The sequence below is a fragment of the Schistocerca cancellata genome, chromosome 5 (genome assembly GCF_023864275.1).
Source record: "Schistocerca cancellata isolate TAMUIC-IGC-003103 chromosome 5, iqSchCanc2.1, whole genome shotgun sequence".
NCBI lineage: Eukaryota > Metazoa > Arthropoda > Insecta > Orthoptera > Acrididae > Schistocerca > Schistocerca cancellata.
The window spans coordinates 372,063,792-372,079,988 of NC_064630.1; the positions used below are offsets into that span (position 1 = coordinate 372,063,792).

Here is a 16,197-nt window from a genome sequence, read left to right on the forward strand (position 1 = left end):
GGAAGGTGACCAGGAGGTGTTTAGAGGGGTTGGGGTTCATGGTTGGATAGTGGCCTGAATTGGGAGAAACAGGGTTCAGTGTTGGGATTAGGTTGGCTTTGGTTGGAGGGATTGGTAGCAAAGAAGTGTTTCCACTGTAGGTATTGAGAGAATGAGAGTGGGTCTTTGACAAGCCCAACATGGTTACACTTGTGTGTTGGCTGAAAGTAAGGACTTCGGATAGGACTGAAACTTTGTAGGATTTGATTCTGGATTTTGTGGAGTGCTTGGAGGGAGTTTTGGAGGATGTGGCAAATTGAAAAGGTCAGCTAGGCGGGGTCTGGGTGCTGTGAGGTGTCAATGAGGGGTCTCAGTGCCACTCTGTGGAGGACAGGTGTTGATAGGCAATTGTTCTCCAGGTTCGGAGTAGGATGTTAACAGGTTTTGACAATTTATGGAGGTATTGCCTGGAATGACCTTCCAGGTGTTGGAGAGCATTTGGTTTCAATTTTGGAGATGTGATGTATGTAGTTAGGATTGCACAGTAACAATATCTTGCAGAGGTGGTTCTTGGTTACCTGTGATGTGGAGAGGAGATGAGTTTCCACGTACCATGTTTGTGAGGGGTAGGGTCTGGCAGAATCTGAAAAAATGGTCATTGTAGATGGTGGTGAGGGATCCATTCAAGGGAACGTTTGTAGTCAACTATCAAGGCTGCTGTAATCACTGCACAGCTTTTTCTATGTAAGTTTGACAACCAACCAGAATGGATGGTTACTGCCAAACTGTAGGCAAGAACAAAGTTCAGTACCCCCTGGCACAACGTGCAGCAGAGTACAACGTGCTCAAGTTCAATGGTTGCATCAGAACCTGGGCGATCTGGATCCTTGTTCCATCACTAGCTTTACTGAACTATGTAGAACGGAGTTGTCCTTGCAACACATCTTTTGCTCCTGTAACACGCGTGGCCTCAGTCTCTAACAACCCATTGTCCCCACACTCTCCATCCAACAGTTCCTCCTTCCTCTGTCGTATCACTCCTCCCAATCCACATCACTTTCATTGTGTGCTGCACCTCATCAGCTCCAGTACCTGTTTATCACATGCCCAGCCTGTGAACATGCCACCCCACCTTTCTGCATTCCCAGCCAGCAAACCTGCTGCATCCCTTTGGCTTGCTAACTACCCATCCTCAACTCCTCTTCCTGCCTTCCCCTCTGTGCCCCTCTATGCATCCCACTCAACGCAACTCTGACCTCATCTTAACCTATCTGCGAAAATGTCCTGGCATTGCTTAAATTATTCACATTCTCCTAGAACTTTGTATATTTGATATGCTAGCCATTGTGTTGTGTTTGAATTGCAAATAGCATAATAATAAAAATAATACTCCTCATTGACTGATGTACAAAATGAAAGATTTTTGGTTGCACTATTTTCATAAATCATCATTTTTGTGGTGTTACACATACATATTTGTAACATGTCAGCCAATTATAAAGGAAAGAGACACTTTATTCAGTCACAAACACACAACTGCGGATCCACAAGTGGGGTTAAGATCGAGTCACATTCTTGTTGACAGCTGAAATTAGCTTGACAGGAGCACATGGAGGGCGAGTTTTCCACTATACTCCACAGAAGGTGACTGTGTGATGGGAAAATACCTGTCGGTTGGGCAGCACAATGGCTGCTCGTTTCTCATGGCCACTTTTCGCATCCAGTGCAGAATTAAAGCTTACCCCAAAATTAATAAATACTGAACCATATGTGTCACTGAAAACACAGTAGGCTCCTTCGAAGCAGAAAAGATGGATGCCACATGTGAAGATGTGCTTTCAGTACCCACATTAGTTTATAAGTCATTGTAAGTTAAATGTTATAAACAATTCCTGAACTGTAAAAGTTAATATCTCGGCAATGCATTATGCAACTGCAACACACGAAGGCTCTACGGATACATCTCGCAGAACTGTAGGAATAGATTTACTGAAAAGTGGATTTCACGCAATTAAAAACAGATTTTCTTATTAAATAAATAGAGAAACTTTAAATATATAGGAAATTATTTAATGTGTAATTTAAATTTTTGTTAATATTCACACTTATAAACCCAAAAATGGAGGAAAATCGTAGAAATTATTGTTTATAAATAAACTGTGGCAGATAAAAGAGAACTAATAACAGCTTAATAGTTCTCAGAAAATTTCCATGCTATTTGATGTATCATATTTGTATAAATTAAGAATTTCAGTACTTTTCATGTTCAATAATTATTTGACTTCAGTGGTGTTTGAATGAGGTTTCCTGGGTGAACAGGCTTTTTGGTGGGGAGTCTATGTTCGGACACTTTTGGAAGCGGTGAGACTGTGTTTCAAGAAAGTTTTACCTGATGAGCAGTGAAATAGCCACTAGTTTGTATATGTGAATTATTCAGTGTTCCTACTTTCAAACATAGAAATCTTTCGGCATCTGATGGACTTGTTATTTATCGGGTGGTGCATGATACAAGCCATGCTTAGAAGGTGTAGCCATTATGGAATTTATACTTTTTGATACTGTGGAACTTAAATTGTTTTCTAAAGATAAGTCATACAATTAATAATGGTTTATTAACCATTTCCAAGATCTTAAGAAACTTCGTCAGGTTCTGAAATTAATTTGTTGTGAACTGTGGCTTTCAATTTTTCTACATTATTGTTGGAAATAAACTCGAATTTGTGAAACTTTAAAAAATTTGTGAGGGCACACATGATTTTTGTGTAGCAAATACTGCCTGCATTCATATTAAATACTTTCATGGAACATTGGGTAAATTGTGACGAACATGAGTTCGTGCCCCATGGGCGAACATAGCCAAACTTTTAAGTGCAGCCACATTTATGGGGGCCCATTAAAGTGTTTCTGCTGTGTAATGTGAAGGTAAATCGTTTTGTGCAGTATTACATGGGGGCTCTAAGCTCATATAGAACTTGTGAACAGTTTAGAACTTTGATTTTCACCGAGTTGATGAGAGAGATTGGATTTTAAGTTGTTATCCACACCACATGCACATTCCCACATAACCCCTTCAGTTGCACTGTCACTAACATTGTGAGAAGATAGATGTAAAATCTACTCGGAAACAAATGGTCTACAAAATTTTGGAATTCATTTCTTTTGTTTTTACGTACTTTATTCACAATTGGAATGGAGCAAAAACCACGTGACACTTCCTTCTAAAATATTTACATTATGAATGGAGTTAGTGGTACTGGTTGTCCAACAAATCATTCTACCTGGATACTAAGTTCAAAAAATTTAAATGAAGTCCAGAATGAAACCTTATGTAATGACAAATGGGATTTGTTCTTTGCCAACAATTTTGTATAACTAAATCTAAAAAAAAAAAAAATGCTCTGGAAGGCAATTCAGGTGAAGTTGCATTATTGCTGAAAGAAGAATCTGAATTTCATGCAACAACTGAGTAATGTTGGAGTACAGATTTGTGAAAATAAGAGAGTGGGTTACACTAAAAATTTTGAGCCATTGGCAAGATTTCCATTTTGAAATAGGAGACATCTATTGCGATATGTGGCATGTCCTTTCATTAGAGGCCAAGTGTGTGAATTACACTGCTGATTTATATTTTTAAATCCAGTTTCCATTATTGATTTGATATTAGTTCAAAAAGTGGCCATTTTTACTTAATGGTTGAAATTATCTGTTACTAATATAAAATTACCCACAGTGTCAATTGGAAACAATGTGTTTAAATCATTACAAAAGTTATTAATACTATCATTTGTTCTGTGAAAGGGGTGTTATATAAGCTAAGAGTCAAAGCAGTAGAGCAGTATATTAATGAGTTTTGTGTATGTGAATAATTTATAACTATTACTTGTAAGGGTATGTTTCACAGAAGTTTTTAATTTTTTATTAGCCCGTGTTGTAACTGGGAATATTGGATTACAAGCTTAGTCCATTTGCAACACAGTTGTAAACATGAGATTTGTGTTTGGAAACAGCAGAATTTAAAATATTGATTTGGTCATGTTGATCTGTTTGTTGGAAATCTTGAGAAGGTCTTCCCAGAGGAAGAACTGGAGAGGGTGTAGAGGACAAAGAAATTGAAGTGACTCAACAGGACATAGAAAGTGATTTTAATAACCTGAAGAAATATAAGATGCCAGGAGAAGACAGGATAATGGCAGAGGTGTTTAATGCAGGAGGTGAAACACTTCAGAAAGATATGTAGTGTCTCATAAGTGAAGTTTGGAGAAAGGAGAAGACACCAAAAGAGTGGATGTCAACTACTGTTGTCCCACTGCCCAAGAACAGTAAAAGGAACTGTAGCAACAAAAGAGGTATGTCTTCACTAAGTGTATTGTACAAAGTGCTAATAATTCTTGAAAAGCTAAGGTCTTTTCGTGGACATATTGTTGGAGAGAATCGGGCAGGTCTTTAGGCAAGATCAATTGTGAGTCAAATTTTCACCATGAGACAAATTGGGAGAAGTGCTGGGAATTCAACCATTTGTAGATTCCTCAAAGGCTTGTTATAATACACACAAATTAAGTATGTGCAACATCCTGATGTGCTTGGCATACCAAGGAGGTTAATTAACTTGGCAAAGGTGTGTACAGTGGAGACAAAAGGCAAGCTGCAATACCAGGAGGAGATGTCCAATGAATTCAGCATCAGAACACATTTACGACAAGTTGAAGCCATTCTGTTTGCTTTTTATAATTTAATCACGGAGAAAGTAGTTCAGAAAATGGAAAGAGAAGGCAGGAAGGTGAAGCTGAATGCAACATCACAGTTATTGGGATATGTAAGCAGCATTGCAGCTATAGCGATGTCAGAGGGAGAGATAGAAACTTTAGGGTGCTTAGCAGAGACTGCCATTAAGACTGGACTGTGATTAAATGAATTGAGAGAAGTGTTGATATGCTACAGAGAGTGGTACTGGTTGATTTGTGTGCGGATTTTCCATTGCCCATATTCGGCAGTTCTGTGTATTGACATATCCTGCCAGTTGGAAGTGATCTTCATCTGTTCAAAATCTTCCACGGCCAATCATTGTCCACTTCCATGCGAGCAAGAAATTCTAAAGCAAAGGTCTCTCTTGCTGGCAGGTCAACAGGAAGCAGCTTGTGCTCATGGGTAATTTTGAATGGATAGCAAAGAATGATGTTTCATGGGATTTTACGCATCATGCTCACTGGTATGTCCACTGTTCGGACAATTCTCCATGCACTACACATTTGCACACCACCACTCATTTCCTCCTGCATTGCTGTGGCCACAGCTTCCATTGACATCAAATCAATTCTTTTCCTCCCTCTACCAGATTGCACACGAAAAGAACCCATCTTTTCGAATTTCCGAATCATTTTCTCCAGACCCACAGCAGTCATCGGACCAACATCTTTTTTCGAACCCATCAGTGTCTGGAACTTCTGCAGAGCAACGTGTGCACAGTCGTCATTCTTGGCATAGTCCGTATCAATTCAGGCAGGCTAGGAAAAAATCTTACCTTTGTAGTCTCAGAGGTTATTGAATTTAGCATATATTAAAATTAAGGACTAAATAAGGAACACGTACTTTTTGGTTTTCTCCAAAAAATTTTCTGCTCCAAGGTACAGCCCACTGAAGATGACAATGCCATTTTGAAGATGTGAATTTTGGAAAAACATTTAAAATGCTCTATCTCTGGAACCTTTTGTTTTTAAGGTAATTGCTTTAAGATTACAAAGGAATCCTCCATTTGGCCTTATCTGTGAAAGTTCTTTTACTATAGCATTCTGAACTTTTTTTTTATAATTTATAGAAATAAATTTTCCTTTCAAAAATGCGGATCCATAAAAATTTGATTTTTTTCTGTTGATTATATAGTTCTACATTCCCTGAAAAGGAGAGCTTCCACTTTTAGTTTGAACAGGTTTGACAAACAGTTGAAATTTTTGCCATACATAAAACCTGTTTTATTACCACATTATCACATAACAGGCTCATAAAAATCAAAACCTAGTCTTATTTAACATAATTTTAATTTTGGAAGATGAGTAAGAGACTCATTTTTCAAGCATTTTAAATGGTTCCAAAATGTATGAGAAAGGTCCTAAGACTTAAAGGTTTCTATGCACTCTTGTTTTGTACTGAAACATCCCCCTTCTCAGCTTGTGAATCTGAATATTATCCTGCTGTTTCTGAGGTGGTGGCCGAACGAACATAATTTCTTCTTTCTTGCTCTTTAAAGTGTGTGCAATATGTGTTTGCCCATCACTTTGAGTCCAAAAATGTGTCTTCTGAATTCCTGTCACAGGAGTAGCTTGTTTGGACCATTCTTCTTTTTTCTGCTCACGGAATTCTTCGATTTCTTCTTTGGACAAAAGAATGAGGACTGTGGATGTGTAAGATTTCACAACTCTCGTAAAATCCTGAGCATTCTGAACTGCAGCTGTATTTATGTGGCCTGGAAAGATTATGTTCTGTAGCATGGTGCTTTAGCAGGCCTCCTATACCATCACAAGGCCCCTTCCTGTGACCAGTAGCACTGTATACCCAGTCAGTTAGCACAAGTGATTTACCAAATTCAAACAGCTGGTAATGATTTTTAAAATGACTAGGAGTACCATCAGAAATAATTATGATCTTCTCGGCCCCTGTTTGCAGTTGAAGAATTTTGCGCATTGCTAGCAAAGCATGTGCGGAGTCATGTTCTTTGTCATCCCTTATAACTGCAACACTTGTGGTCTTGCTTTGAAAGTGTGTCACTCCTGTAAAAATTGAAACCTGGTCATTACTCCAATGATACCCTTGTACTTCTTGTGGGCGAATTACAGACCAGTTCTCAGCAAAATCACAGTGAAGCACTAAACACAGTTCTTCAGCCTGTACACACCCTTTCACTTCTGCAATGTGTTGTTGTTGCAATTTCTTCAGATACTGGTGTGTTACTGCTTTCACTGACCATTTACCAAGTTCATCAGTGAAACTGTCAAAGGCTACAGTTTTCTTAAGTAGTATATTTTCATCCCATGTCACATATGTAATTTCTGTGAGTTATCTGCTACGTCTTCCAGGCCAAGTGTCTGTAAAGACAGTCCTCCCTTTCCAGGGCAGTCACCACATTCTTGAAACAAACAAGTCTCTCACTTTACACCACAGACTACTAATGACTTCACATGCCCAACCAAGGTGTTATATTTCACTTGCTCCAGTAAGTTCTTCACAGTTACCACACAAAGTTCAAAATTTGCGCAGTACGCACATACACAGATATCTCTGGATAGGTGTGGAACTACCCACTTAGGTCATAATGCATGAAATTTTGATCTTCCAATGTGTAAAGTTGTATAGTTTCTCCTATAAACTGCAAAAGTTTCTTTAATACTGCGAGTCATGTGCCTCTTCACTTTCACAACTTTTTGACCTTCTACTGTTACATTTATAGTGTCTTTTATGTTGGCACTCTGGCAAGAACAGTCCCATTTATCTTCCAGATAAAATGACTGCACTATTTGAACTTGAGCTGCTTCTAAGGATGACCATAATAGGGATCTGTTCATATAAAGACTCCTTTTACAGACCTCACATTTCTTGATTTGTCTGCCATGTATTTTGATACTGATGGAATGTGGTTCAAAATTGTTTTCTTTGAAAATATCTCTGGAATAATATTTAATACTTGCACCTTTTCACTGTAGGATGCACAATGGTAAACAGCTGAATTGATATTTGTGAAAAATTCCTGGCAAGAGGTGCAAGAATGCTTTGGTTCATTTTCTTCTGAAGATGGAATTTCTACTTTGAAGAGTGTGGTCAGATTTGCTGCAGTGTATTCATCTGTAGCTTTAGTAATTTCTCTGTGCTTTTGTGATGCGTTGAGCTTATGACTCGACTTCACTGACCACGGTTTCTTAATAGGACTAACACCTATCTCTGTAGTTGACTGATTCAGGGTATTTAATTCTTCCTCTACTGATGCAAAATCTGCATCATCTGCACCATGAGAGGCTTCACCTTGTTCAGATACTATCATTGTTGTTATTCTGTCAAAACATTTAGAACACACAAAGGCGTCACAGGAAATATCTTCACTTTGAAGCAGAGTCTTCAAATGAGAACACTTATTCCCAACCTGAACAAAGTCGTGTGTCTTATATATCACTCTTTTGTGGATATGCAATCTGTCAGCACAATTCACTCTCCTGTGGCCCCAGTCAGAAGACATTTCAAACAGTCCTTTTCACAACACACACTGCAACTGTGTCAATTGGCAAATTCCTCACGAAAATGCAGAACTCACCGGATGGTCTCAGATTTCGTAGAAGCCTCTTCAGTAAACAAATGAGCACTGAACAACTACAATACACAAAACCTGCAATGAACAACCACGACAAAGCAACTGACAAGAAACTAAAACAAAGTGTAAGAAATATCTGCAACAATGAAAGTGAAAAGAAATAACTGCAACAAAAAAAGTGATAAGAAGTACTGCAACAAAGACAATAGAAATAAAAATTGTAACAAAGAAATTAGTGAGAAACAACTTCAATGAAGACATACATCACCCCTGAAAGTTAAAAAAAAATGATGATTTAAAATAAAACCTTTCCAACTTAAAAGTGGAAGCTCTCCATTGCAGAGAATATAGTACTACATGGTACTAATCAACAGAAAAAAATCTAACTTTTTTGGATTGGCATTTTTGAAAAAAAAATCTGTAAATTATAAAAAAAGAACTTTGACATATATGTCCAAACAGAGGATGCCGTTGTAGTCAAAAAGCAATTATCTTTTAAATAAAAAAACCTCTAATGTAATATCTACAAATGTTACAGAGCCACAGCATTTTAAAAAAATTTCCAAAATTCGCATCTTCAAAGTGGTGTTCGCAGTTTCATCTTTGGAGGCCTGTATCTTGAGGCAGCAATTTTTTTGGAGAAGACAAAAAAATATGTGTTTCTTACTTACTCCTGAATTTTAACATATGCTAAATTCAATAACATCTGAGACTATGAAGGTAACCCCCCTGCCAGAAGTGATACGGATTATGCCTCTTGTAATACAGCTTTACAAGCAGAGCACAAACCTGGATTGAGGCAGTCATGGCGAACGTCGCAGATGTGAAAGGAGGAAAAGCTGTGTACCTGGCGTGTTTATACCATCTTCAATGGGTCGTGCGCATGACAGGTGTTTCCATTTACATATTATGACACATAACGCCATCTATTGATCAATTTTCACACAATTTTTTTTCTTCTGCCGTATGTTTTCCCCCTTATCCAATAATATTCTGTTGGAATTTGACTTCATTCTTACCAGTGGTGTTATGTCTACAGTGTTTTGAAAGTTTAATTATAATCACCCTGTATATACACTTTCAGTGCTAAGCACACCTAATTTAGGAAAAAAGTTATGTCGTGATTCTCTGGTTTTGGCACACAAATAATTCCGGCAGCTTTTTTCTGCAGTGTTAACATATTTCATTTGGTTTGCCATGTTGCATTCCATACTTCTACCATATAGTTCAAATTTGATGAGAATAATAAGTGATTCTGTATGCATGTCACATTTACGGTTGTCCTGGATTGTGGTTCCCAATAATTTTATCCAGATTTCCTTTTTCACAAATTTGTTTCTTGTGGATAATTCCATACCAAACTGTATTTCTTAGTTTTAAATTTCCATTGTGGCACTGTTTGTAGCACTTAGATTTACAAAGCTTTCACTGCAACAGTATTCTGTTTCATTGGTAACACTGTTGCACAGTACCTCTAGACTGTCATAAGTATTGCACACAGCTTATGTTAAAATTAAGAGTACAGTATTTTGTATCATTGAGATAAATGAAGAAGAGAAGGGGCTCCAACATGGAACTGTGAGACACTCCATATTGAATGTTAGTAATTTCACCATGTGAGTAGGAAAAAACTGTAGGGATGGGTCATAAATCACAGAAACCCTCTTTGCAGAATGCTGTTGAGAATCATAGCCCCTGGAAAACAGTGATTCATCTCCTCCAATTTAGTATTGACTGGATGTTAAATCCTATTGGAAAAAAATGCACTTTAGTATGCAATGAGAGAAGAGAAAGTGATTGTTAAATCAAAAGCTGTAATTCCTGCCTGTCTGCTTATCTGATGTTCTTTACTGAATGTACAGAAAGACTGCCTCCTTTCATATTCCATTTTCCTGCAGCTTAGAAAAGTATTACATATTTTTACATGCTAGATTTAATGGTTGTAGTACAGGGTGATTCAAAAAGAATACCACAACTTTAAAAATGTGTATTTAATGAAAGAAACATAATATAACCTTCTGTTATACATCATTACAAAGAGTATTTAAAAAGGTTTTTTTCACTCAAAAACAAGTTCAGAGATGTTCAATATGGCCCCCTCCAGACACTCGAGCAATATCAACCCGATACTCCAACTCGTTCCACACTCTCTGTAGCATATCAGGTGTAACAGTTTGGATAGCTGCTGTTATTTCTCATTTCAAATCATCAATGGTGGCTGGGAGAGGTGGCCAGAACACCATATCCTTAACATACCCCCATAAGAAAAAATTGCAGGGGGTAAGATCAGGGCTTCTTGGAGGCCAGTGATGAAGTGCTCTGTCACGGGCTGCCTGGCGGCAGACGATAAGGTTTCATAACTAACCTTTTTCGTAGGACTCTCCATACAGTTGATTGTGGAATTTGCAGCTCTCTGCTAGCTCTGCGAGTCGATTTTCCTGGGCTGCGAAAAAATGCTTGCTGGATGCGTGCTACATTTTCATCACTCATTCTCGGCCGTCCAGAACTTTCCCCTTTGCACAAACACCCATTCTCTGTAAACTGTTTATACCAACGTTTAATACACCACCTATCAGGAGGTTTAACACCATACTTCGAAATGCACGCTGAACAACTGTCGTCGATTCACTTCTGCCGTACTCAATAACACAAAAAGCTTTCTGTTGAGCGGTCGCCATCTTAGCATCAACTGACGCTGACACCTAGTCAGCAGCGCCTCAAGCGAACAAATGTACAACTAAATGAAACTTTATAGCCCCCTTAATTCGCCGACAGATAGTGCTTAGCTCTGCCTTTTGTCGTTGCAGAGTTTTAAATTCCTAAAGTTGTGGTATTCTTTTTGAATCACCCTGTATTATGTAGCAGCAGGTTGGTATCCATTGTGCGGAGTGTAATTTATATTTTATAGCTATAGCTTGTACCATATCAACTTTAGAATAAACAGTGCTCTACACTTCCAAACCACCTTTCATGACATTCATTCCCCCAAATTTTATGAAATATAACATCTCAAACACTTACTGAAAGGCTAATTTTATTTTTGATACTGCGTAAAATCTACGAGAATAAGGTGGCATCATTAGTTATCCAATGATAAAATCCTTTCATTTTACTGGTTGTTTGAGAATTTAGTCATATTGTACATACCTTTGTGCTAGTGTCAATCAGCATCTGAAGCAACTGATATTTAGAAGCAAAGCATTTTGTACATACCATTGTACTATTGTCAGTCATCATCTGAAGCAACTGACTTTTAGAGGCAAAGGTTAGTGTAAGTTCACAGGTGTGTTGATCTTTTGGCCAGTTATTCAGATCTGATGAGCACCAAGACTCTAAATGAACTGGAGACAACCAGGATACAGAACCATCTGATTTTGCGAGTACTCGAGTTTCTCCAAATTGACCTGAACCATGACCAGCAGAACTGAAAAATAGTGAAATTTAAAAGCCATCCATACATAGCTATTTAAATGAAAGAAAATCTACAGAATGGTATTTAAAAAAAACTGGTACAGAAAAACTGTGGATAAGACAATGTCATTGTAGCTGTCTTACTGATTATTCAGTTGTTGTTGTTGTTGTTGTTGTGGTCTTCAGTCCATAGACTGATTTGATGCAGCTCTCCATGCTGCTTTATCCTGTGCAAGGTTCTTCATCTCACTGTACCTACTGCAACCTACATCCTTCTGAATCTGTTTAGTGTATTCATCTCTTGATCTCCCTGTATGATTTTTACCCGCCATGCTGCCCTCCAATGCTAAATTTGTGATCCCCTGATGCCTCAGAACATGTCCTACCAACCGGTCCCGTCTTCTGGTCAAGTTGTGCCACAAATTTCTCTTCTCTCCAATTCTGTTCAATACCTCCTCATTAGTTATGTGATCTACCCATCTAATCTTCAGCATTCTTCTGTAGCACCACATTTTAAAAGCTTCTATTCTCTTCTTGCCTAAACTATTTATCATCCACAGTTCACTTCCATACATGGCTACACTCCATATAGATACTTTCAGAAACGACTTCCTGACACTTAAATCTATACTCCATGTTAAAAACTTTCTCTTCTTCAGAAACACTTTCCTTGCCATTGCCAGTGTACATTTTATATCCTCTCTAATTTGACCATCATCAGTTATTTTGCTCCCCAAATAGCAAAACTCATCTACTACTTTAAGCATCTCATTTCCTAATCTAATTCCCACAGAATCACCCAATTTAATTCGACTACATTCCATTATCCTCATTTTGCTTTTGTTGATGTTCATCTTATATCCTCCTTTCAAGACACTGTCCATTTCGTTCAGCTGCTCTTGCAGGTCCGTTGCTATCTCTGACAGAATTACAATGTCATCGACGAATCTCAAAGTTTTTATTTCATCTCCATGGATTTTAATTCCTACTCCGAATTTTTCTTTTGTTTCCTTTACTGCTTGCTCAATACTCAGATCGAATAACATTGGGAATGGGCTACAACCCTGTCTCACTCCCTTCCCAACCACTGCTTCCCTTTCATGTCCCTCGACTCTTATCACTGTCATCTGGTTCCTATACAAATTGTAAATAGCCTTTCGCTCCCTGTATTTTACCCCTGCCACCTTCAGAATTTGAAAGAGAGTATTCCAGTCAACATTGTCAAAAGCTTTCTCTAAGTTTACAAATACTAGAAATGTAGGTTTGCCTTTCCTTAATCTATTTTCTAAGATAAGTCGCAGGGTCATTAGTGCTTCACGTGTTCCAGCATTTCTGCGGAATCCAAACTGATCTTCCCCAAGGTCGGCTTCTACCAGTTTTTCCATTCATCTGTAAAGAATTCGTGTTAGTATTTTGCGGCCGTGACTTATTAAACTGATTGTTCGGTAATTTTCACATGTGTCAACACCTGCTTTCTTTTGGATTGGAATTATTATATTCTTCTTGAAGTCTGAGGGTATTTTACCTGTCTCATACATCTTGCTCACTAGATGGTAGAGTTTTGTTAGGCCTGATTCTCCCAAAGCTGCTGTTTGGTTTTCCCTGATTGTATAATCGAGCTCCCTTTGATAAATGAATTTACTGTATGTAGTGCAGAACAATCTGTGATCTTCGGAAAAATTAATTTGGTGAGATATGGTTGTGCCATGGAATTCCTTATCTGCTTTAACACTTTGAATGCCATAGAAAACATAGCGTAAGAGCCTATTGGAGAAACAGATAGAATTTCTAAAGTACCATTCTAGGTTTGTACTGCAAATGAAGAATGCTGCTAATAATTTTAAAAATAAAAATGTCTTTTGATAAAATATTATGATATTTATCGTTAAAATTTACATGTCAAGGAATAATAGAAGTAGACCTACTTGACAAGAATAATATCTGGTTGCCATATTTCTCGATTTGTGAAATACAGAAGTGAAACATTGTTGTACGCTAGTGGATTCCACCTCATTTTCTCATCATTCCATTTCTGAAACAGACATATAATTTACAGAATACAGATTCATACATAAAAGTAGCAATTTATATTTGTTCATTAACATATCACAGCAAATTATAGGTAAAACGATTTTTCCTTGATGTGGAGCCACAGTCATATAAAAGCTATGTAAAGATATATCCACCATTTGACTGTTTGATATGCTTTATTATACAATCCAGATTTCAGTGGTAGGCCATTATCAAGTGTCAAAAACCTTCTGACTTGTGTGGAACTCAAGTTATTGTTAAAATATATATCTTCAGCTATATAAACCTGATGTTTCGTAAGTAGAAGGGAGAACATTGCTGTGATGTGTTAAATGGGTGGCAATTTGAATAACTTATGTACATGATGAGGTTGTGAAATAAAATGAATGACCAAATTACAGCTTCAGACTTCGTTTCACTGTATGTAAGCAGCAACCAACATAAACATAACATATCACAAAAATGTTCTCATTTTTACTTAATAACATCAGGTTTATGTAACTGAAGAGAAATATTTTAATGATGTCTTGTTTTCCAAAAAAGTCAGACGATTTTTGACATTATTTTTGACATTTGTAACACTTGGTAATTGTCTAAGGCTGAAATCTGGGTCATGTAATAAAGGATATTACACAGCCAAATGGCAGTTATATCTTTCCATAAGAGAGGTAAAATAATGAATTCAGTTATAAAATTTGGTTAAAAATATTTTAAAACTTTTCAACTTGTCACCAGCAAAGCAGGTTCTTACCTCCATTAAAATCAAAGGAGTGAGGCTACTGAAAGCAGTTGGATTTCTTCTGCAGATGAAAATAACTAACAGAAAGACTGATCAGATGGAAACTGATATCACGGCTCCTTCCTGTCAAAAATCCTATGCCAGCTACAAAAGATGCTCACAAAGTATGACACCTGTAACTAAAGAACCGTTTTAGTACTCAAGACAGGCCTTAAGACGGTTCCTATGAATGCTCGCACTGCCAGATTAAGCTACAGTACAACCCTGTGTGTGTGTTCCAAATCAGTTTTTAATGACCTGCATTTATGAACATTTATCACATCCAGTAATGTTACTATTTGAGGGATGAGTGTAATTTAGTTACCCTTGTAGGGAATTGAGTTTTCAGTGAGAGATGATTCATTTGTTTCTTCATAATACTATCTCACACCAGTACAGTTTTGGATAGCAATACTTTAATTTTTATGTGAGTTTCATTAGTAATCAGTAAGCTAGTAACTTTCCATCTCTTCCTGTCTAATAATTCTTCCCTGACCTAGGGTCCAGGGCAACTTTTCCAAACTCTTCCCAATTCATAAACCTCACCAGTCCTTTTCCTTCAGCCCTTATACTTCCCCTCTAACCCTTCTGCTAGAAGAAAAAGCCAGTGGCCCCAGTGGTATTCAAGACAACCATCAAGATCGAGCTTAGCCTTAGGCCCTACTTACGTACTATAAATCTGAGACAATCAAACAATGGAAACTCCAGCTAGGAATATTAACAATTTAAGAAAAGACAGATTGCTACTTAGTGTAAAGCAGGCACACACATGCACGCGCACACACACACACACACACACACACACACACACACACAAGCAAGCACACTCCATGCACAAATGACTGCCAACTCCAGCATCTCGGGCCAGAATGCAACTGGCACACGGGATGGAAACAACAATTTGGAGGGGATGGGAAAGTGGAAGGGAAAGGGATAGTAGTGTGTGGGTGGGGAGAGAGATGAACTCTGTCTGGTGGAGTGTGCAGGGACTAAACTGCCAACAGGGGCAGTGTCAGAAGGGTGTGGGGCAGAGAGGTGGGGGGAAAAGGAGAGGAGTGGGGAGAGATGGGCAGATCATTGGATGAGGGCTGCAAATAAACAAGGTGGGAAATGAGAATGGGGAGGAGATGATAGGAGAGACAGAACACCAATCTTTAAGTAGAAGAAAGAACAGCCATAACAATGTCAAAACAAATCTTGATCTAACCACACTACCTGCAGTCAAAGATTCCACCACTGTTGTTATGAATTGCTGTGACTACCTGGCAGAAGGCCTCTACCAATTATCTGACTTCCCCACCTATAAACTCTACCAGAGTGATCCCATCCCAGAAGTCCAACACAAACTCCAGTCCCTGCTTTAAGCCTTAGGCACTTTCCAGAAATCTCCCCTGAATCCATTTCACTCCTTGCCCCTATGACATCCCGCACATGTACCTTCTACATGCTCCCCAAAATCCACAAGCCCAACAATCCTGGACGCGCCATTGTAGCTGGTTGTTGTGCCCCCACTGAAAGATTTTCAGCCCTCAGTGACTTGACACCTCCAATCAATTGCCAGTAATCTAGCCTCCCACGTCAAAGACACCAACCATTTCCTTCACTGACTCTCCACCATCCCCACCCCTTCCTCTTCCACTTTCCCACCTCCTCCAGGTTGCTGCTTGCATCCCACCACATGATAGCTGCATTCCAGCCCGAGATGCTG

General features: G+C 38.3%; 2 protein-coding genes across 3 annotated transcripts in view; one reads left to right on the forward strand and one right to left on the reverse strand.

Annotated features, from left to right (window-relative positions):
- LOC126187392 (vesicle transport protein USE1) overlaps positions 1-16,197 on the forward strand; it is a 152,550-nt gene that overhangs the window by 39,083 nt on the left and 97,270 nt on the right. The window lies entirely within an intron of this gene.
- The window catches only part of LOC126187391 (acetylcholine receptor subunit beta-like 2), a 66,812-nt gene that overhangs the window by 16,434 nt on the left and 34,181 nt on the right, over positions 1-16,197 (reverse strand). Inside the window, exons 5-6 of the mRNA XM_049928444.1 lie at positions 13,606-13,712; positions 11,483-11,693 (exon numbers count right to left, since the gene is read on the reverse strand). Coding sequence (XP_049784401.1) covers positions 11,483-11,693; positions 13,606-13,712 — 318 coding nt within the window. The remainder of the gene's footprint in view (positions 1-11,482; positions 11,694-13,605; positions 13,713-16,197) is intronic.